General features: G+C 42.9%; 1 protein-coding gene across 3 annotated transcripts in view; it reads right to left on the bottom strand.

Moving 5' to 3' along the window:
* epha2b (eph receptor A2 b) overlaps window positions 1-21,208 on the bottom strand; it is a 31,212-nt gene extending 10,004 nt beyond the window's left edge. For all 3 annotated transcript variants that reach the window (XM_088289847.1, XM_088289846.1, XM_088289848.1), the window contains exons 1-6: window positions 21,044-21,208; window positions 20,268-20,347; window positions 17,608-18,256; window positions 1,947-2,102; window positions 451-792; window positions 239-369 (exon numbers count right to left, since the gene is read on the bottom strand). In XM_088289847.1, coding sequence (XP_088145973.1) covers window positions 239-369; window positions 451-792; window positions 1,947-2,102; window positions 17,608-18,256; window positions 20,268-20,347; window positions 21,044-21,131 — 1,446 coding nt within the window. In that variant the 5' untranslated portion in view covers window positions 21,132-21,208. The remainder of the gene's footprint in view (window positions 1-238; window positions 370-450; window positions 793-1,946; window positions 2,103-17,607; window positions 18,257-20,267; window positions 20,348-21,043) is intronic.
* Between the last annotated feature and the right edge of the window lie 2,568 nt (window positions 21,209-23,776).

The following is a 23,776-nucleotide window of genomic DNA, read 5'->3' as shown; positions in this document are numbered from 1 at the left end:
CACAATAAAACTACTGTTTTTCTTTCAAGACCCGTGCAGTATTTATCAAGCATTTTATTCACTGCATCATGTCTAACCTACTTCACCACTGTGGTGGTCAATAACAGCTAAAAAAAAAAAAAAAAAAAAACAATTCGCCTTTTATCTGCTTTGATTCAAAGAAAATGCAAACGAGCGCTTCCATCCATGCAGATGATAGGAAAAGTGTGCTGTTGTAAAACTGTAAGAAGCAAAGCACCTTCTTGCGATAGGTAAGCTCGTAACGGAAGTTCCGCAGTTGGAATCGCGGTCGGGGAGACACATCCCAGGAGATGGACAACTTGGTGGCCGTTCTCTCCACCATTCGAATGGAGGTGATCTTCGGGGGATCTGGACACAAGAGTTACTTTTCAGTTCATCTTGAGAAGAAACGACATGTTCTGCTCATAGAATGACAGCATCCCTCGCCACCTGTGTAGTGCAGAGATGTAGTCAGGGCACTGGTGGAGGGCGTTGCCTGACTGGCAAACATGGACACGCCGCTGTGCGCCTCCACGGTGAACGTATAGTTGAAGTGAGCGTCCAGCTCGCTCACTGACACCTTGGTGTCAGTGAGGCCGGTGCTGGATGGGTCGTAGTGGGTCTTGTCGCCGCACGGCTGGCAGGAGGAACCCTCGCAGCGTTGGCATTCCACGCTGTACGTCAGGTCCGTTCGCCCTCCGCTGTCATCGGGTGGACTCCAGGAGAGGAGGAGTTTTCCAGCGGAAAGTTGTGTGGTGGTGGCTATGAGGTCTTTGGGAGCAGAGGGGAGGCCTGCATGGGATGAATAAGAATGAGGAGATTAAAATACTACTCAACACGGGGTGTGCAAATTGCGGTGCAGGGGCCTTTTGCTGACTTGATTTTGTACTTTCTACATTCACTACCATTGACGGGTATAGACGCCAAAAAGTACTTTCATTTTACCTGGGCTGGCAGAGAATGAGTGAACTATTTACATGGTCTGTGTGTTATAAGTATTATATTGGTGCCTTGCGATACGACAGAACCTGGTCAAATTTTTATTTATTTATTTATTTTTTGTTTTACATTGCGCCGTGTGGTGGCAGTTCACTCAAGTCACTGCACAAATACCAGTTTGGCAGCTGCGCATTGAACAATTCTTCAAAAAAGAGACATGAGGCTGTTTAATGCCACTCCAAATTGTACTTCAAGAATTATGCATTCTGTCTTTGAAAAACAGTCTTGACTTTGGAACGCTCACTTAAGATTAATTTACTGCTCACAAAATATGCAAACGCAGTAGAAGGCTCATGAATAGCATCAGTGTCGCTTTGTTACAAACTTTTAAGCAATGGCTTTTTCAGACAGACTATAGCAATATAACAGCACTCATAGTCATAGATTCTTTATCCTCTGGAAAAAAATTACTGCAACTTTCTAACAATTTGTGACCACTAGAGGCAGCCCTCGTACCACACTTGAAACTGACGTAGGCAAAAATTGTCACAATGGCCCATCTGTCTAGAATACGTGCTTCGGATTAGCTCGCAATTGTGGATGGGAGAATTCTTTACATGAGTTCATCAAAATATTAGTCTGGAAATTCTCCCAAAATGGTTGCCTCACAACAAAATGGCCGACTTCTTATGTCCCTTGCGGCCTTTCATTTTTCTGTCTGTGGCCTTTGAAGAAAAAGTTTGACGCCCCGATAAAGAAACTAGCTCCGGGCTTCCCCATCTAGTGGAGATCCCATCTGGAAACTTGCTTTGAAATTGTTTGTTTGTAAATAGTAAGGTTCATCAAGGCATGCCTGGAAAATTTTGATGAGGCAGAAGACCAGCGAGCCAAACACAACCTCTTGGCCAACCCTCAGTGAGACACATTTCCTGTCTCTGTACTTCAGTCCATATGAACCAGAAGTCACACTTGCTGGTGTGAAAAAGGAGATGAGGGCGTGTCATCACCTGAGCAAGGTCCAGTGGGGGGGTCGCTGGGGGCCCGAAAGAAGCCGTCCATGCAGGAACACGACAAAGCCCCGGAGCCTGGCCCTTGGGTGTTGGTAGGACACGGCTGACACTCCTCAACGGAAGCTTCTGCTTTGAAGAAGCCGGGCTGACATTCTGCACGGGAGGAAAAAAAAAAAAAAAGAAGTGTGACATGAAGCAAACATCACATGTGATAAGGAAGCAGCCGGTACGGCCTCCTTGAAGATTTCGCCAGTGCCGTGAACTTTTTACCTCCTATGTGTTACGCAGCAAGCTCCAGTGGACATTTCATTAGACAAAGGTCAAAGGTGACAGAGATATGAGAAGGAAACCGGGGGGGCCCTCCAATGTTGACTCAAGTCATTACAACTCTCCATCCCTTCAACACTGACACCAAATACAACTTCTCTTGGCTTCTTGGAACACCGAAAAGTGCTACCTCTTGTGACAAACACAACCAGTCGTCCCACATTCCACAGCAGGAAGGCGAGTACGGAACCAGGCTACGAGTTCCACTCATGCTTAACTTAAAACACATGACGTACCTGTGAAACTTCCACATTGGCCGGAAAAATGAAAAAAAAAAAAATTATTTGACAAGTCCAAAGACATGTTTTTTCATAGCATCGGTTTGAGACTGTCCACCCGGATGACCAAACGCAACAAACACACGCTAATGAAAACAAACACTAGTTGGCAAACATTGTAAATAAACTAATGACAGCGGAGTAAGCGTCATGTGTTGCAAAACAAACCATGTACAACTGACCCCACCCCCTCCACTGTAGCAATTTACCAACCGCAGCCCCACTTCACCATCCTAGGCACCCCACTAGGCCCCGCCTCTTTAATGAAAACTGGGCAGTTTGTCCCACGTGCGGTGGGGGTGACAAATTTTATGAATAATGCTGGAGGGTCGAGGCCGGAACGGTACCGAGATAGCGGCCGGAGGGCGTGGTACTGACAGACAAAAAAGGATCAAGTGCCCAGCTCTGTAAAATACAAAAACTACATTATGAACAGTATTTTCTATGCATTTTATGCTTTCTATTCTTTACCATTTGTTTTAAAAAGTGTTCTAATTTGTTTAAATGTGTTTAAGGCATCTGGCGCGCTGTGACGAGCGAGATTCGTACGAGCTACCGTTACTCATTTTGCTAGCTTATGTGTTTAAATATTAGCGTAATGTGACAGAGAAAATTAGCATCTTGACCTCCATCAACTAGCAAGTTTCTTTTTTTTTTTTTGTCCATCTGTGCGGCCCAATTGTGCGATGGGGGTTCACTCAACTAAAACTTTTGAAAAGCAACTACAGATGCAACAAAATTCTGAACATAAAAAAAACAAACATGGCAACCGAACATAGTTTAAAAGGAAAACAGTAACACATAAGATAACAAAACTAAAATGAACCTGCTCTGTTGAAAGCTCCGGAAAAATTAGTTTGAGGTTGAAAAGAAAGAGCAGAATCATAAAATGAAAAATAAAGTGCATAGTCAGCCAACAAAGGCAGGCCCAAAAATAATAGTTAGGTGCTCCCGCTTTTGTTTTTAAGAGATGAACAGCAATTTGAATCAATTGGAAACATTTAAGTCAGGACTGGCTGATTCCAAAGTAAACTATTTTGCAATAAATAAATAAATAAATATTTCAAAGTGCTGCTGTGTAAGAAAAGGTTTCACTTTTGCATGCTGCCCAAAGAAGAAAAGTTGCATTCTCATTGCTCACTCTGTGTTGATTGTCACTATTCTTTAACGCAGGGGTGGACAAACTTTTTGATTGGTGGGCCAAAATGGGTTCTAAAATTTGACAGAGGGGAAGGATGCAGTGTTTTGGTAACCTCTCATCGGAGAAAAAAAAAATACATTTAATTTTAAATGAAAGTGTACAAAAGCATTACAACAAATCTTTGAAAAACCACAGTATTTAGAAAATAAAACATTGACAAGATTTATTCATTTCATTTTTTTCCAAGTTCGGCGGGGCCGGATTAAAACGTTTAACGGGCCGTGTGTGGCCCCCGGGCCGTAGTTTGCCCACGCCTGCTTTAACGGAATCATCTTTGCAAAAATACTTATCTGACACAAAAAAGAAAAATCCGATAACATACAAAAAAAAAACATTACAAAAGATATACAAATATTTTAAAAAAATCTTAAAAGCAACACAAGCGTACCAGCGGTGAATGAATGAAAGGCACTCACACATTCTAACACATTCTTTCACCCCCTCACACCACATGCGTGCTTTTGCAAGCGTATGGCCCAGATAAAGTGACACTTGATTTCACACGTCCAGCATTAGCGGCCAGAACCGCAGGTAGCGCGCCCCGCCGTGCGTCGGCGTGCTGAAATCTGAACTTAATACGGTGTGAAATGTCCCAGAGAGCGCTCCATAAAAGCGTGAAAATGAAAGGGCCCTCTTTTGGCCGACAACATTCCGCCGGCTGTAGCGATGGCGGCTGCTGCTCGTGTCCTCACACCGTGGCATGTTCACACGAATACACCACGCAAGCAAACGCACGTTCGCGTGGGTAGCTGACATCAGAGGGCGGATTATGTCTGCTGTAGGTCACCTGTTCAAGTCAATTTGGCTACATTTTTTATAGGCATGTATGTTGTGTTTAACACGCGTTGCCACTTGTTGCACTCGTAAGACTGAAATTTCCCCAGACGGATGGAACTGAACATGAGGGCCATAGTTTTTATGAGCTGAGTATACTTTACAGGTCCGCATCGACGATTCAAATCGACAAACGACGTGTTCTCTGGCACGTCATCTACCGAGAGAACAATTTACAGAAGTCTTTTGACTCGCCTGTCTGCTGCCATCGCCAAACTGTAATGCCGGCAGCTGATGAGCAAGTCGAAAGTCGTCTTTATAAAAACTGATGAGAAGGGTCTGGTTTGCTGGAGAGGAACACGCGCAGGATTCGCAGCGACAATCGGCGTAAAGGTGAGTTGGATTTTTGTCAAAATGTTTTTAAACGCTGAACAGTTGTGAAAAATAATTTGGGTTCCCCTCGATGATATGCGAGTTCATATGAGTCGGTTTTTTTAACAGCAAATAATAAATTAATCTGTATTACAATAAACAAAATTAGATTAGTTACACATAAATAACAAAATTGCTGTTATAGTTTAGGCTTAGGGTAAAATAAAAGCAAATGAATCCGGAAATACATTTGAAAGGCCGTTTATTTATCTACTTCCATTAGAATTGTTCACGAAAACTTTATGGTTCACCATGACAACAAAATTCCGTTGAATCAAGCGGGGCGTGACCCTAAGTCTGTAGGTCGGAAGTTAAGTTAACTTTTTCATATATGAAATAATAAGTAGACTACACTTCTCTACTCATTTATTACCATTGACGGCTCAAGACGTCAAAGATTAAAAAAAATGTTACTACCATTGACGGCTAAAGACGTCAAAGTTAAAAAAAAATTTTACTAGCATTGACGGCTAAAGACGTCAAAGATATTTATTTTTTTCTCAGCTGGGAGTGAGTGAGTTAAGAAAAGACAATATTTAGACTTTGTAAGCAAAAATTTTGCATATTGCAATTTATTATTATTTCCTTCATGGCCTATTTCGAAGCCATAAAAGAGAGCCTGCTGCATGTTTACTCCTGAGCTCCTGCGACGCGGTGTACATTAACTTGAAGGGCGGACACAGGAACAAAGACAACTAGTTTGCATGAAAAGAATGTCCTCGCATGTCACTCAAGCCTCCCATTAAGACAGAAGCGCTTCTCTGCCGGTCCCAGCTGCTTCGCTACTTATTAACCAGGGCGAGCGAGATGCCACGGCGAGGAGCAGAAGATCCTGCGGAGGACTTGACAGAAAGGGCGAAAAGACACTTGGGGAGACCTGACGCTAGGCATTGAGAAGGCCAAGCAGCTGCTGCCACCAACTCACATTCATCGCTCTACCTCTCCACACTCGTAATCCCCAAATTCCTTCCTCCCCTCTCCCCGGCTAAGCCATTAACGTTGCTATTCACCGGCAAGCAGCAGGCGAGGAGAATGCTGCCACGCCATTCAAGTGCTAAGGGAGGAAAAACGTCTTGCGGATGGGAGTTGCCCAAATGCCACATGGCAAGTGAAAAAAAAAAAAAAAAAGGCAGGCTGGCCTCTCTGCCTGCAATGCATCTTGCTCGACCTTCCAGTCACATCAAGATGCATTCCAGTGAACGCCACGCAACAGGAGGTCCCAACCAAAACAAGGCGCACTGCTACTCTTTTAGTTCCTCCAATAGAGGAAAAAAAAAAAAAGCTATTGACTTTGTGGTCTCCATTATGTGACTTCATGAGGAGGAATTCGGGATTTGTTCATGTAACGTTGTCTAGTAATAAACTATGGAAATCAAACCAAACTCACTTTTGCTAGAGACTTACACACTAAACACCCCAAAAATAAATAGAATGGAAACACTTTCTCGACAGCTACAAGAAATGTTGACTTTTGTCACAATTTTGTACGTAGACTACCTTAGCAATAGCATACGAAAAGTCAATCATACTCTACTCACAAAAAAAGTTACATAAACTGGACTATAACCTTTTCAGTTGAACTTAATCGCTGCTTTAAATTTTAGAATCTACAAACTTTTCACACAACTGCCTGTTCTCTAACAAGGATCTGAGTGGCAAAGTTCACACCAAGTGTTTCATCCGCGAATTGTCCAGTCAATCTCGCGAAGTCTGTTGCGACCTGCTGACAGTAATCTTTTGGCACTCCAAGTTCGGAAGCCGCTTCCGTTTGTGAAGCCTCGCCGGTTGGTTGTTCGTAGCGCTGGGTGGTAAACGTGTTGACACCGTTTCCTTTTCACTGTTGCTCTTCTAAACATTCAAGGTGTGTCTGTGAGGCGCGGTGAAGATAAACAGTGCTTGGGTGTTACGTTACGGTCAAGATGGATAAGATGGTGACTTCAAGTGCAGAACTTGTAGAATGTGATGACATGGAAGTACTTGTGCTAAAAGAAGCTGTTTCTGCTCTTAGGGGGTTTTCTGACCAAATAATAATTTTTGTGCAAGTGTTGCCAGACTAAAGTTGTCATGAGCAATTTGCTCCACCAACATAGCCACAGGCTTGTTTGGGAATATTAACAATGCATGAGGCCAAAGGCTTTCTCTGCTAGCCGAACAAAATCAAGAAAAAACGATCATATTCTTCACATTGATGTCATATTATATCCTAGTTTTGTATTTTTAGGTGAGAGGTTTTATCCAATCAGATTGCAGCTAGCTTGTGTTGCCAGGCAGATTTCGTCATACCAGTAGCATGCACCATTCGTCCGAGGCCTTCAGATAAAAATCGTGCGGGCGTTTCTTCTGAGTGAGTATTGGGCCTCATACAGTTGATAGGCAGTTGCGATAGCCAATCGGATCTCAAGTTGGTTACAATTAGCCTTAATGCTGGCCTTGATGATGAACGTATACTCACTCGTGAGGGGGCAGGGCTATGCCGAATCAACACACCTGGAAGTCATAACAGGTGAGCGTTCGGATATTTCAAATATATTCTCGCTTTTTTTTTTTTTAAATAACAATGGCCAAAGGAGGGAAAAGTGTGGATTTAACTGCAGATACACTTGCGCAGCCATTTTAAAACGGACCTTTCGAGAGAAACTAGGTCGTCCCAAAACTCACTGAGCACTGCTTAAGTGTGTTACTAAATGATCGTATTATGAGGGGGATTGATTCAAATCGGACTAAGTAGGACTTCACTGAAGGCCTACTTGTGAAGTGATCGCCACTGACAGCAGTGATTCCTCTTTCGATGAGTGGAAAATATTGTGAACACCGTATACTGTCAAACTTAAAACTGTGTTCCGAGCACTATAGTTACAGAGGGTGTCGACGTGGTCTTGGACTGCTGAGCATCTCAGAGTTGAAGGATTTGCTCAACTGAGCTGTTTGCGTTTCTCAGGTACCCAGATAAAACACTTCCCTCCAGCAATCATTCTTTAACTGTTTTTTGTGACAAATTCTTGCTTTCTTCCTGGATTTTCTCGTAGGTTTTGATCCCACGTATGTCTAACCACGCCCTTAAATGATCAGGAGCATTACCAGCTTCTTCAGAGTCTTCCAGAACCAGGATACCAGCCCTCAAGGACCAGAATTGCCCACCCCAGCCTTAGTGGGCTTTACTATCAGTCGATGACGCTTACCGGTTATTTACCAAAGAAGATTCTTCGACAACAGTGCAAGAACACTTCCTGAGTCCGCGTAGAAGGCGGATTGTTTCGGGACACGACACGACAGGAAGCAGGAAGCATGAGTCTGACGCAGCGCTTCCTTCCTTCCTTCCTCAAGGGTTCAATGAAATTAAGAAAACACCGTGACCAAGAGAAGAAGCAGAAATGTAACGGTGGTGACCTGACAACTGTGGCCAAAAAACCCAAAGGAAGGCTCCTGATATGAACATGAACAAAAAAGCCTTTTAAGCGACTCCAAACATCTGATGAACTTAAGGCACCCATTTTCCCTCCTTAGTGCTCCAAAGTGAAGTGCTGTTTGTCATATGAGAGGCCCCGCCAGCCTCCAGCCGATCTGTTTGTTTATTGAAGCAGAGTGCAAAGGGCCAGTAACGTTCTGGGAGCCCCCCTGGTCCAGGAGCTGGAGCCACGACGTGCCCCCTCCCGGTGCGTCTGCACAAGTTAAGATGGATGAGATGGTGACAGTGATGAATGCATACTCGGATAGATGGATGAATGGCTAACATGGAGACTTGACAAGAGAAATTGCCCCCGAGACCCGAGGCGTAAGTGGCAGGAGGGGGCGGGGGGGCACGATGGAGTTTGGCAGTAAGGTCATGTGTGCCTGAGGGCAGCGTTGAGTTAAAGTGTGCGTGGCTTCCAGAGAGTCGCCGGCCAAGTAAAACAAACTCGTGTTCGCAGCGAGGAGGGGAGAATCAGGTCCAAGTATGGCCAAGGAACACAAAAACACGGTGAATGAATGAGTACAAATAAATGTGTAAATCATTATCCCTGACTCCTCTGAGCTACTTGAATCGATTACGGCGATATGTCACGTCATTCTGCTTGAATGCAGGGTGACAACACGTCATTAGCATTTTGGCTGCTGCCGCGGTGGAACAATGGGGCGCTCTGTTGGGGGAGGTTACATGAGGTAGACGAAGGTGGTAGGTAGAGGACGGTTGGAAGCGTGTGCGTGAACGGGGGTCGGCTATTGGCCAAAAGGATTAGCAGCTGTAAGGGCATTACATCTGTTTCACAATTACACTCTGGCTTTCATGTGGCTGTTAACAAACACAATCCATTCTCTCAAACCCCTTTCTCCTCTCGGACCACCGGCAACAGGAGGCTGGATGCACCCAATGAAAAGGTCTAGAGTAAAGCTGACTTTAAAGGGGATGAAAAACAGGGCGGCTGAAAACTGACTTTTTAAGATGTATGGAAATTTGAATGAAATTACCCAAAAATAAATTGTCATTGTGAAGCTAACAACCATGAATAATAAGTCAAGCTAAGCTAGCTTGGCTCCGCTAAATCAGATCAGGCGTAAATCAAGACATCCTCCGTACAAAGACATGAGAGGGCTTCGGTAAAGCTTGCTGGGAGTATTTGTGGTGCCACTGCTTGGTAGAGGAAGCAAAATGTTATCCTGCACATTAATATCAGAGGTGAACTTGAATTTGCAACCAGCTACCAGTTAGCTTGTATGCACCTGGTGAAATAAATACTGTAGACTCGTTACGGAGACAGCTAATTAGCATGGCTAACATTAGCTTGTTTCCAAAGTGAAAATGAGTTACTCATTTTCTATGAAACAAATTACATTTTGATTTTATTACATTTATACATATATTTCTATGGTAACTATGTCAGAGTGCATTCAAGGGGAAAAAACATGTCATTTACCCGTACATAATAATACACTAAAGCTACAATTGCGATACTGTGACGTCGTAAAACTGCGACACTGGCCCATGTTAAGCTACGGTAACACTTTGCCACAAAGTATCCTGCTTAAAGTTTGCGACAATATAGCTCTGCCGTAAAGCCCAATCCAGTGGTACCTTGACGTACACATTTAATTCCTCCCATGACCAGGCTCCTCGTAACTAAATTTACTTTATCCAATTGACATTCTCAATAAAATCAATTAAAATAACATTAAGACAGTGCAGCCCTAAAAAAAAATGACTTTTTTGCGATGCAGTTTAAATAAAGAAAAAAAAGCACTCTATGGTATCAAAAAAAAAAAAAATCAACTGGTTGTGTGAAGTGTAATTACTGGACAAGCCTAAAGCCACGAGTCTACTGCCTACTGTCCTAATAAACAGCGTCAGCGGCTGTGGCTTTGCTTTTTCCTCCCATTTGATCCGTGTGAAGCTGAAGCTGGCTTGTGACCAAACACAAAGAAAAATGTAAAAAAATAAAAATTAAGCAAAGTCCATCCATCCATTATCTGTATCGCTTGTCCTCACAAGGGTCGCATGGGTGCTGGAGCCTATCCCTACTATCTTCAGGCAGTAGGCGGGGTGCACCCTGAACTGGTTGCCAGCCAATCGCCGGGCACACAGACGAACACCTATTCACGCTCACACTCATACCTAGTGGCAATTTAGAGTGTCCAATCAACCTGCCATGGATGTTTTCGGAATGTGGGAGGAAACCGGAGTACCCGGAGAAAACCCACGCAGGCTCCACACAGGAAGGTCGGAATCGAACTCACGACCACTGCACTGTGAGGCCATCGTGCTAAACAGTCGTCCACCGTGCCGCCGTAAACAATATCTCGTAATGAAAAAAACCTAGCCAATTTGGAGCACACCTAAATTCTAAAAAGGGGCATAGCGCTAATAGTTGCGTAGGCTGACAATCATTGGTAAGTAGCTGAGATTAAATATCAGCACAATACAGTCCACAACTTAGCCTGTAAAGCTATAGTATCAATATGAAATATCAATGTCTAATTTTCATTAAAAAATGCAGCGCTTCCATGTTTATCTAAGCAGAAAAGCGTGTTGGCAATCATCTGTCGCAAGGGATGTACGCCAGGCACCCATGTTCTAACTTGTACACGGAATGCAGCGACGGTGAAAAATAAAGCAAGTTTGGTATTGTGTTTAAATCATCGAGGTGGTTTGTTCGCCTTGTGAACAAGCAGAAGCAGAAGATCCAGGTGGCAAAACATCAGCTTTCTCCCTGTTGTCCTCCACTTCCTGATGAAATACACCAATAAAAAAAAAATCAATGAAAGTGGCTGAGTGTGGCCGGTCACAATAGAAAAGCCCTGAGCCAAACGGGTCGGGGAGTCAACCAGGGATTAGGTGGCCTCCGGTTTCCGCTCGTCCTGTTGGCAGTGACGGGTGGCTGGCCGTTGTCGGATGGGGAGATGAATGACACACGGGGAAGGAAAGTGCTGAGCTCACCTCGCACAGCAGAGGAACGACACAATGCGCTTCACATTGCCGGGACGCCCCTCGGCTCCTCCATACACATAACATTCCCAACTTCCCTTCCACCAGAAAAAAACACAGCCAATAACAATTTGTACAGGCGAAACCACATCTAAAAAAAAAAATCTACTTCATTCTATAGGAAAAAAAACACAAAACCCGCAAAGCTTTCAAAACCACAATTCAGACAACAGAGGGATGTTGGGAAATTTTTCTTTTGAAAAATTTGTAGATTTTTTTTACACCCATTTTGTCTTGCTTGCACTGCTCACGGTTGTGTGCTATTTTTGTCCAATCACATTTCAGCCTGTGTTGCAATGTCCCATCTAAACCTGATGAAACAAACTATATTAACAATGGTTGTGTATGAAAATGTTGTCCTCACAAGGCCATCCTCTGATCTGTTTTGTTTAAATGGTACGTTTTGTCATGTTATTAGATAAATATTTATTGTAAAAGTCTTTAAATAATATCCTGTATGTGGCACAGTTCTGTGCTGCGTGTGGATGGAATATTTTTCTGTTCCCGCCACAATCCGATCATCACTTCTCGAGAACATTCTGGATTATTTGTCAGGTCAAATTTTGATTTTGTCAGCAATATTTGCATCTCAGCCAAAACAGACACATGCCACAAGAAAGACTCCAAATGACACACATACTTTCTTTATTTTTAAGATTTTCCATACTTGAATAGTTTTTGCCTGACAAAATATTGACTCTTTTTTTTCATTTAGTAAGTCTTGGCTCTATATTGCTATTCGAATATACTATTATGTAATGACCGTTTTATTTAAGCAATAACATTTTTTCAGACTTTTTTATACTCAGGAATATGCAATGACATTCTCAAACATCCCAGAGTTCGTGAATTGTCTGCTAATCACAAGCCGCAGTGCATAAATGTCACATGTAAAGCTGGGTGATACCTCCTCGCTCCTTTGCGGAACATTTTTGATTAGCCGTAACAAGACAACTGCCCGTAACAAAATGCAAACAAATTGGAACACATGACAGTCTAACCAAGGAACAGCTTTCCCATGAGGGAAAATTATTTTCAAATTGAGGTCAACATTCCATTGTCGTCGATTCATAACGTATCATTAAATAAATTTTTGCTTGTCACGCAGGTACACCTGCTTCTGTCACGCAAGAGCTCAAATGATGACACAAGTGAAATAGAAAGCAACATAAACGCAATCGGTGTATTTCCGCATTTCCTGTTGGCTTGTGGGCGGCGATTGCCGACTTGTTTCAACTCTCATGAGGAAACATGACATGACTTGAAAGCGCCTTCATTATCCTCCCATTATTTAAAAAGCCCATTGAGCAGATTGTACCTTGGCACCACTTCTGAAGAAACCATGCTTTAAAAAAAGAAAAGCACCAGTGCATCTAAATGATCAGTGCCATGACAAAGAGCTCTACTATTTGACACATGACATTCACCACAGGTCAACTAAATCCAATTGGCCATTTTCACGCCCGAGCAGACAAAGTGAAATAGTGTACAACGTTGGTCTTATCCGGTTAAACCGATTATAAAAATACAGTTGAAAAATGGCCGTGAATCACCTGCTTTTATCAGGTTGCTTCCTTGCTCAAATTCCACAGTTATCACAACGCTTTATCCCAGAAAAAAAAAAACTCAAGAGGAAGTCCATGTTGCACACTTAACATGGAAGTTAGTAATCATCCCTTAAAAGCAATCAAACGTTTTTTAAATAGTCTCATTAACTTTTATGACAAAATGTGTCACACAAGAATGAACCGAAAATGTTAAAACAGAAAAAAGTAGACTTTGGAGGCAACACACACAAAGCTAGCTAGCGGCTAGCCCGTCAAGCTAACAAAGCATAATACAGCCATTCAGTGCTCCTTCTTGCCCAACACCGGTCTCACAAGATTATGTTTGAAGTCCTTTGTTCAGAAATAAAAGTTGGTCAATACTGGCTTATATCAAGCTTCAATGAAGAGGAGAAAAACATGAAGATGAAGTAGCAGCCAACCAAAATGAAACGTAACAATAGAAGCAACTCTTGCGCTCAGTCATCCTCGTGACTTCAGGCCTTTCATGACACTCAAAACACTCTGGCCCAAACTATTTTTTTCATATTTTTGTGAGGCCGCTTACTTCACTCTAACTTTCTGCGCATTTTATTTGATGTAGGGTGAAAGAAAGTCTACTGAGGTGAACGGTTTTAAGTCAGCATACAGTATTTTTAGCCACAATTTTGGTGCTACTCCCAAAGTTGCGAGTATAGTTATGTCAAAAAGCACCACTCTAGTTGATTGTTATCTCCTCTTCTGCGCTTTGGAAATTACATTTCTACAAAAATTGCAAGATTCCAGTCATTTTTAAGGTTGGAAAATCAGGAATTGTCACGTCATGTCATTTTATGCTTTGTGTTGTGAGGCAAAATTTGAGGAGTAAGTGAGCCACTCATTTTGTATAAATGTCTGCATGTGACAAGACAAAATGATTCTATTTGTACTTGAATACGATAGCTTTCCATTAAATTACCCTCAATTCTCAGTTAATTCACATAATTGCCATGGAAAGTGTCCAATTTAGAATATTTCCTAATTTCCGGAGATTTGGCCTAACTTTTCCACCCCTTTGCAACCCTAATTTCTACTATGCTTGAATGTGGTGGGGAGTCGTAAGCGCAGGTCCTCTAAATGCTCCCATCAGGGCCGCCGCACGAAGGATGTTCAAACTCCGCTGGTGTCATATTCATGACTCCTGCACACCGGCCCCAAAATAACCAGCAAACTTTGTTTGTCAGCCTGTTAGTGTTAGGCGCCAGTGCATGTCTTTGCGTTAAACACCGGAAAATAAGGATGGGATTATGCAGAGATGGGGCTCTTTAAATAAATATACTGCCAGAGGAAAAATAGCAATAGTCAGTCTGTGAGGAGAGGTAGTCATTGCACAAAAGGAGGAGTCGGGGGGAGCACATAAGACCAGTAGTTACTCAAACACACCCAAGTCAATTACTAGCCATTCACATCACTCGCCACACAAGTCAAACTTCGTCATTGCGTCATGCGAGGATGAGTGCAAAGACCGAGACCGAGTGGAAAATTAGGAGACAGAGAAAATAGTTTACAGGAACTCTCTGGTGAGACCAATAATCACTTTACTGGAACCCAACGAAGGCTCCAGCTCGTCCGGGATTGCTAATTCTGTGCTTGGCAGTCCAAATATTTCTCATTGTGTTCCAGAAAAAAAAAAACCTTGACCTGGGATTAAGTGCGATGAGCCTGATGATCTGAGAACCCGGAGGGGCTAAACACAATCCCAAAGTCCAGCCGCCAAGACCGTCTGTGCGCCATCTCGCAAATGATAAGAGTCTCGATTGTAGCGGGAAGGATTAGAGGTAAGAAATGACGTTATAGGAAATGAAGAAACGGGGAGTTAACATGGATGCTCAGTGGCGCCTCTTTCGTGATGGGAAAAACCCACAAAAAGCCAATGAAAAAAAAAAAAAAAGACATTCTAATCCTGAAACTTTTGCGAGCTATGATGCATGACGGCGGTTCAAACGCGACATCTTAATGCAACTTTAAAAGCTGAAAACTCGTCCAACTGAAGTGGTTCCAACGCCTCGCTTGCGCAAGAATGTTTGTGCTTTTCTTTTACGGCGTTGATACTTCAATGCTTTAAATGCATGCTTAAAATCACATTTGTTACTCTTATTTATTGTGGCAATAAAAATGGACAACCAAGTTCAAAAGATAAATATTTATGACGAGTGTTAATAAACATTCAGTCAACGTCTTGATTTATCTTCAACATGACCGTCACGGATTCTGAGAGCCAAAACAAAAAAAAAACGCGTTTTCATTCCAAACAATTTGGCTGACGGACGCGAGTTAAACAGTTTATGAATGCGATCAAATTCTCCGCAGTCAATCAGGGGAGTTAGTCATCCCACCAAGAAAGAATTCCTATTGAGCAAATGTCCGCATGAGCCATCTTCAAAGGTTTGAAGAGCAGATGGAGAGCAAAAGCAGACATTTCCAGCCTCATCTCCAACTTCCTTTACACGTCTCTGAGCTCCCATTTGACTTCATCTTGGATTTGCGGCGTTTACTCATTTTTATGGGAGGTCTTGACCCAACATCGACACCCCCCCCCCTGGCCCCGCCCCCACCACCACCACCACCACCAAGCACTACCAGCATGCCTGGGAAGGAGGCTGCTCTTCTGCAAACGGATCAGGAATGCACTGGGGAGGTGAGCGGGGAAACACAGCGCCTCATTGTTCTCCTACCTTTACATTCCGGCCTGTTTTAAAAATCACAGCCCTCCTCCAAATACAACCTCCCGGTCACGTCGGTGAAGTTCTGCTCTCATTCCTACACGCCGCCTCCTCCCTCGTCATCCCACCTGGCACTTTTCCCCGCAGCTAAAAATGATGCACTGACAGTAAACGTCAACACTTTCATACCATCGGGAGGGGAAACTAAGTGCAAATCTTTTACAGGCATGCGGGATTTATGAGGGTAATTCTGTGTGCGTTTGGCTGTGTACGCATACCTGCACATGTGTGTTTACAACGGCGCGGTCGAGAAAAGGAGCAATTTGGACTGATGGGTCATGAGGTGTTAAGTCATCTGAACAGGCCTGTCGCTGCATGCCGTCACCCAACACACCTTAAAGTTGCCGCCCGCGACATTGATGAAAATTAAATCTGCGTTTACACGTTCTGCACACTGAAAAACCGAAAGCAGTCGAAACTAGAACTTGCGGTTGTTCGAATTTCACTGCAACAAAATACAGTGAAGCAGTGGTGGCTGACTTACAAATTGCATTGGTTCCGAGACCAGAATCCATTTTCCTATTTAATGTAAGTGAAATCCCATTAATCGGTTCCAGTGCTAAAATAAAACACGAATGTAAATAAAGTGGTGTACAGTGAACCCCGCTCCATTGCCGGCTCTGGGTTCATGGTTCTGCTATTTTGCATAGTTTTGTCTGTGTCCAGTTAGAACACAAATTTCCTTTAATTTGGGATGTAATTGTACTTTGGATCACTAGGTGGCGGCCCACGATTATGTTGAACACTAAATTTTCTTTAAAGGTTCGAAAGAGATTATTCAATGGCTCAATCCTCTATCATCCTGCATTTTATGCCAACAGAAAGCAATGGCTGTGGATTCATTGGTACAGCTGATGTTTTATTTCGAGACAAAGTTGGGTTTTGAAATTAGGGTTGAGGCAAAGGATCCTATTTCAAATTGAGATGGTTTTCAAATTAGTGTTTGAAGCAAGGGTTAGGGTTTCAAAGGCAGGGCTAAGGTTTCAAATCATGTTTGAAAGCAAAGTAGTGTTGTGGTAGGTGGTGTAGTCGGTTTTGATGCAAGTGTGCGGCATTTTCGACACGGTTTGGGTTTGAACCGATTTATGAAAGACTGCGCTTCCTTTGACTTGCTTTCAGTCGGAGGACTTAGGCAAGAATTTCCACAGGTTACAGTCGGATACAATTAGGTCAGGGAAGAACGAAAGGAAATGAAATATCGTGAGCTTTGTACTTTCATGTGAAAACCTAAAACAGCCTTTCATCCATGAACGTGCACTTGTAAAAGAAAAGCGCTTCCCAAGAGTTGAACGTCTCCAAATGACCGTGGAGGATCGAAGGCACGCACACGCTCATTGTCTAGATCCGGGGTGTGCAAACATTTTGATTGGCGGGCCACAATGGGTTCTAAAATTTGACAGAGGGGCCGGACCACGAGCAGATGGATGGAGTGCTTTAGTAACATCCCCTCATCGGAGAAAAAAAAAATTAATTTAATTTTAAATGAAAGTGAACAAAAGCATTACAACAATATATGTCATTGAAAAATAAAATAAAAATAAAACATTGACAAGGTTTATTCATTTAATTTTTTTCAAGTTCAGCGGGCCGGATTAAAACGTTTAACGGGCCGCATGTGGCCCCCGAGCCGTAGTTTGCCCACGCCTGGTCTAAGTTGTGCTTCCAGGTCAGGGATAATGTTGGAACATGTAACATTCCTTCCATTGCAGAGAAGCTACTTTAGCCAAGGGGGGAATTCCACCGAGCCATGATAATAACGCCCATGACAAACACACGCAGCAAATGACGGTTTAGCAACCCAAACAAACAGTCAAGCCAAATGGTCAGTGCCAAAAGACACTCGTATGGCAAGGACAGTATCCGGAGGCGGCGTGCAAGCTTACCTTGACACAGGTCTTGGACTTTTTCATGGCCCGCTTTGCACTGGCACTGGCCGACTGGCACCACCCATTCTCCATCCACGGTGCAGTACACGCGAGGCAGCTCCTCGCTGACGGCGTTATCCACGCATATCCCGTTCACCTCCCTCAGCGCCTGGTTCTCGCCGCCGGCCACCGTTTCGGGGAAGGACGCCAGGCTCATCACTGTAGCCGGGCACGTTTTGTAGTAAACCCTGACCGACAGAAGCGCCACACAGGCGCCGATGTCTTGAAAAGCCAAGTAGAAGCCTTTGCGAGAGAGGTTCTCCACCACCCGAGTCTCGGTGTTGATGCGCAGCTCGTTCTTGCCGGTGATCTCGTCGGGCGCGATGGTGGCTACTTTCTTGAACTGACCCTTGCGGAAGGTGGTGCCCACGTCCACGTCCGACTCGGAAGTGAAGAGGTTGAAGGTTTCCTTACAGGTCATGGACGCGCCGTCGAAGGAGTTGCAGTCACGTACGATGAACTGGAGCTCCACTAAGACCCGCGAGGCCGAAGGTCGCCGCTGGATGAAAGTGGTCCGCAGCCAATTGTCTTGCTCGCGTTCCCCGACGTTGCAAACGGAATAGGTGTAAAACTGAGAGCCGTTCAGAGTCCGTTGGACGACCTCCCACTGTAAGGCAATGCAAAGAATTTAGAGTGCAACTCTGGACACATTCATGGGTGTTTTTAATCAATGATACTTGAACGGGAACAACCGAGTAAATCTTCTGATTTGCTTATTTCTGACGTGTCTGTGAGCGCTCTGTCACAATTTCATTTCCAAAATAACCGCCCCATGCCGAGATGATTTGACAGCTCACTGGTTGAAGATCCAAAGTCACTTTCAAGCTCTGGCCTAGGTCTGAAACTTTATCATGCAGAGGGCTCCACATGATCACAGGTTTGTGTACGCCAGCTTGCCAAGAGGTAAGCAGAGCTGCACTGAGTTTTGTAGGATGCATGCTAGATTTTACACTGACCGGATCGGCTCGGTCGATATTTTGAGTTGCATGCAAAATTGGTGAGTTGTTGCAATGTCATAATTTGCCAATAGATCAATGGTGTCATTGATCAGATCTGCAAATGAAGACAACAGCAAACACAATCTTGCACATTCCATGGACGTTCTGCGCTTCCATCATTAATAATACAAGTTGGGTTTTTTTTTTTTTTTTAGGATATACTATCAGATTTCTTTCATTTTTTTCCTGAAATTTTTATATTTTTGCTTTTTTTGGGGAGGGGGGGTGGCTAACCCGATTTTCTGTGTCTTGATTGTTTATCAGCATTTTGGGGAGAATTTTTAGGATTTGATGATGATGCCCCATATACACTCAGAATTGTGTATGAAGTGCTGTCTCCACGAATGAAAATGCTTTTATTGACTTTATTTGTATCCTCTACTAAATCCTTGAAGTGTAATTCTTGATCCTTGGGCTATTGTGACAAAAAGCATGTCACAAATGTGTTACCAAGACACCTGGGAATGGTTTTAAATTTTGCAAAATGCAAAGGTCAACTTTTGTTTCCGTAGCTGACGTCATATCGGCCTTCTTTCGACAGCACCTCCATCGTAATTACACCCATTCGTATTACAAACGCTAAATTTTGAGGTGCGCATTCAATTCCAACTTTAATGTAGTATGACAGCGTGCCACATCCAATGGTTCAATCACTACAGTCTAAACCTGGCTTTCATTTCCTTCACAGCAGTAATTAACGTCACGGCAACACGGAAAAGCGCAGACTGTGTTCATTCACTTTTTTTTCTAACACAAATCCTGCGCCGAAGCAACGCAGCGTGAGAAAGCACTGCAAGGTCCCACATTATTTCCAGTCCGTTTTCCGAAGCCGCTTATACTGTACGCTAAAGGTTGCCGCAAATATTTCTGGAAAAGCCACAACATGTTTGAACACAGCCTTGGCTCAAGGAACGACGAGCCCCACGGGGCCTTTTTAAGGCAGGCAAGGTATGCAGTTTTGTACACATAAAGTAGCATTCGAAAATGTGTGTGACCACCCCTGGTATACAAAGTGAAATAAAAGTAGCATTTAAAGCAGCGGGACCACATATTTGAGTCATCAGCACATAAAATGAGCTTATTTAGAATGAATTGGATGGCTCAACTGCTTTGAAACCACATTATGGACTTGGACAAATTTGCCTCTTGTATAATAAGCCCAACATTTGTGTGGAACAATGAAGCCATTTTCATTAGTCTTTTAGACACTTCTGAGGCAGTATCTTTGAGCGGTTAAAAAGCCCTATCCCCTCAAAAAAAAAAAAAAAAGGAGGCGGGCCTTAAAAGTTAATTGCTTGCTAACATACAATTGTGCAGCCCAAGCTTGCAAACCGCAAGAAGCCACAAGTATTCCCAGTTCGGGACGTGCTGCTATTCTGTCTGCCTCCGCTTTGGTGGAGCCCAGACGTGCTCGGCGGGCAACTTCAACCTCTTCCTTCTCGTACGCCGAGCCAACAAGTGGCGCATTTGACACAAAAGGCCAAGACCTTTCACGAGCACACCACACGAGTCAAATGGTCAAATATTTCACACAAGCAAGGCTTGGCCCTTCCTGTGCAAAGTCTCCGTGCGGGCAAATTCCAAGTGCGTTAAACGTGTGAGCGCGAGAGCGATACTCACCCCGGGCTTGTCTCCCTGCTCGAAGGGCCAAGTCAACCAACCCAGCTCGCCTCCTGTGGCCTTCATGTCCAAAAGCACCTCTGTGTGTGGAGACGCCAACAAGTGTAAAAGTTGTTTTCATTGAGAGCCACATCGCAGTTATGCTTTTATAAAAGTGACAGTGAGTCTCGTGTAACTGTATCATCACCTCGTCATATTAGTTACATAAAGTGCATTTCATTGTTATTATGAACGAAAAAAGTCATTTTAATTCAGAAGTCAAGGAAAATATTAAGAAACAACTAAATAGGAATATTGTTGACGAATTTATGTTCAGAAGGGGAAACAATGGTTGTAATAGCGCTAAATAGTAAATACAATTGGCAATTTGGGGGCAGAATTTAAGCCAAAATTATTATTATTATTTAGGACGAAACGTGTCGTAGATGCACTTTGTTTGTGTTAGTGGGTCACATAGAAAGGAGTAGCATGCCAAATTTTGAATAGCAGAATATCGATCTATCTATCAATCTGTTTATTTTCTAAAAGTCGTCGAACATGTCAAAAAGTGATAGTCAATTACAAAACGAAGTGACTGCAATAAAAGTACAAATTCAGATAGTTGCAAAGAGTTCATTATTATCACGGACAATTCCAGCGTTCGAGGTAAGCGCTACAGTACTAAAACCGAATGCTGCTGACACTTTTCCAAAGTTTCTCGAATTTACGTACTCCGCGTGGTGCGCGGGTTCGACTCCAGGGAAAGTTCGAAGCTTGAAGGGGGACGTGACACTCACCTTCCTTGCTTTGCAGGGTGACGAGGATGCCGTTAATGAGCACATAGGTGAATATTAAGAACGGTCGGACTCCTGTGAAAATTTCCATTTGGTCCACTTGCTTGCGCGCTCGCTCGCTCGTTGTGCGCTCCTGGGCTGTGACTGACGGACTGGGGAGCTCTGCTTTGCATACACTCACAAACACACACACACGCACACTCGCCACACGCACGCGCACGGACACACGCTCATTCACAAAGCAGAAACGCCCGCACGCTGGAATGCTCGCGTGTGTGCGTGGGAGGAGGAGGGGGAGGAGGAAGACTTCTCCTGAGAAATCTTTGCCGCTGTTGCATTCACGAACCATCGGAAATGATAAGTTTCTGACATAAGAAGTGGCACAGAGCAGATCAACAAATGATTTCGATCAGACTCTTTTTCGACCAGAGGTACACAAACGTTTTGTGCTCAAGGCTAAAAAGTTTGATTTTCAAAACCCAACAGGTGGACCGGGTTATTTGTAGTCGAGGTAAAAAAAAAAAGTTCAAATGTGGATGTAAAATAGTTTTATTGATACTGAAATTCACTGTTTTAAAATATGCTATTGTCTAAGATGACGCACAGGAGAATATGCTAACTCCAAACTGGCAGGCCGGCGTCCGTTTTCACACCCATGACCTCTGAACTGTGAAGCAGATGTGCAAACCAGTCGCGCATAGTGCCACCCTATCCTTTTCCATTAGCTGGGCTTAGCTCACACTGACCCCGTGACCCCTTTTGACGAGTTGTATTTAAAATGGATTGATGGATGATTGCTTGAAAATATTAAAAAAAGGGGGGTTAATTCGTGATAATTACATCCTGGTCTTGGCAAAATATGAAAGATGATTTCAAGTGATTTATGGTTCAGGAGTGAATTGTGTACACTGACATTTGCTTTATTTTTAAAAGCAAAAGATAACTGGCAAGGCACATGCTAGCTGTTGAGTCCATTTAAGTTGGAAATCGCACATATGAATCAGGAGGTTGTATATTTTGTCAGGTGCAGAATAAATTAGTAGTTTGGAATTTTCCAGTTTATCCAGTCACAAATTGGCGGCTGCAAACCGACTTGAAATTGACATTATTGCCCAAATGGACTAATTACAAACTGAATATTTGTGGTCATTTACACATCAGGGTTAAAATAACAGTTTGGGGATTTCCTTTATAGCTTAGAGGTTTTTCTTTCATTTTTTTAGTTTTAATTAAATGTCAGAGCACATTTGTTGGTTATATCAGTTTCAATTTTTGGGGAGAACTGCTTAGTTGTAGTTTAGTTTTGGGGGTTTTGTGTGTGTGTGTATATCACAATAAGTAACTAAAATATTATTAATAATTAATATAAAATATTATAATATAACCAAAATATTTTAAAAACAATCCACAAATCAAATACAGCTATTGAATTTTCCAGGACTCCAAAGACTTTGAAGTACAATAAGTTTTGGTCTCCCTTTCACATCCTTTGCTTGCCAACTTCTACTAAAGTGAATTTGTGGCTTGAATTTTTATCCAAATAAATGTCATGACAAGTTCCTTTTTGTTTCATTCAGTTTTTTTTTAAGTCAGATATTTGCGTCCTATCTAAAAAAAAAAGATAAAAAATTTAAATTAAAAAAAATTAAATAAAAAAGAGCCAAGACCATATGGAACTTTTTGACACCCATTCATCACCAGATATTTTGGGGGCGTGGCTAAAACATTGCACAGTGTCGCACTATTCAACTTTATAATTACTACAACCAAAGCCTGCTGTTCTAACATCTATCTTCCTTGGATGTCACGATTTACAGAGCAGTGTTGAGGTCATTAATTAAATTTCCAGGCCGCTCACTCGCGAGCCAAAAGGAGACCCAGAAGCTTGCTATCACGAGAGCTAACTGCTGGCCAGTGAAGCCCGGCGATGACTCAGTGGGAAACATCCCAGCCACTCAAGGCTTTAAGCAGATACAGCATTCCCGCAATTCAAACATGCAGCCATGTGCAAGCAGAAGAAAGTTGCGACTAATATCTATTTTGCAACAGGGCACGATTTTGCGCTTTTAGTATCAACGTCGACAGCGTTCAAGAGAGGAGACAATTTTATCCTGAGATTTTTTTTTTTTACCTTCTTTTTAAATGATTCATACTTGGCAGGGTTATCAACAACACATTTCGGCGGTGTGTCAAATTTACAAGACATATTTATTTTTCACTTTACAGGGACTTTAAAATGTCTTTGTTTGCACTTTTCCAATTTGCATATCAAAGAAATCCCAGTGGGACTTTCTTTGCATATTTGGAACGTTAAATGAACATGTCAAAAACAGTCGTGTTTCTATCTTTGTGAAGGTGCAAGGACTGTGGAGCTTGTATAATTAGCACCAGAACATGGAACATCACCGAATGAACAAAAGAAGCAAAATTCAAATAACAGCAAGAGGCACCTTTCATTTGTTGCCTTTCATTACACGTATTCAAATATTCTCATTTCACCTTTTGGACCACAATGCTTGCTAATTGATCGCTCTCTTTGACTAATAAAGACAAAAATATGCATTGTAGGTATGCGTTAATGTTTCTTAGCCAGCAGTGACATTAGGTCTCCTAAATTCCATCAGTTTCACATCTGAAGGGGGTTGAATATTTTTAGATTGTTCAGTTGTGAAGGGAGTTGAGGTTCAAGGTCGTTTTTGTTTTGTTTTTTTTTCCCCTCTGCTTGACAAAAACAAT

The sequence above is a fragment of the Idiotropiscis lumnitzeri genome, chromosome 3, assembly GCF_059441095.1.
Source record: "Idiotropiscis lumnitzeri isolate Australia: NSW breed Sydney's pygmy pipehorse chromosome 3, RoL_Ilum_1.0, whole genome shotgun sequence".
In the NCBI taxonomy this organism is placed as follows: Eukaryota; Metazoa; Chordata; class Actinopteri; order Syngnathiformes; family Syngnathidae; genus Idiotropiscis; species Idiotropiscis lumnitzeri.
The sequence above is the reverse complement of the archived record's forward strand: the minus strand, read 5'-3'. Positions and strand labels throughout refer to the sequence as shown.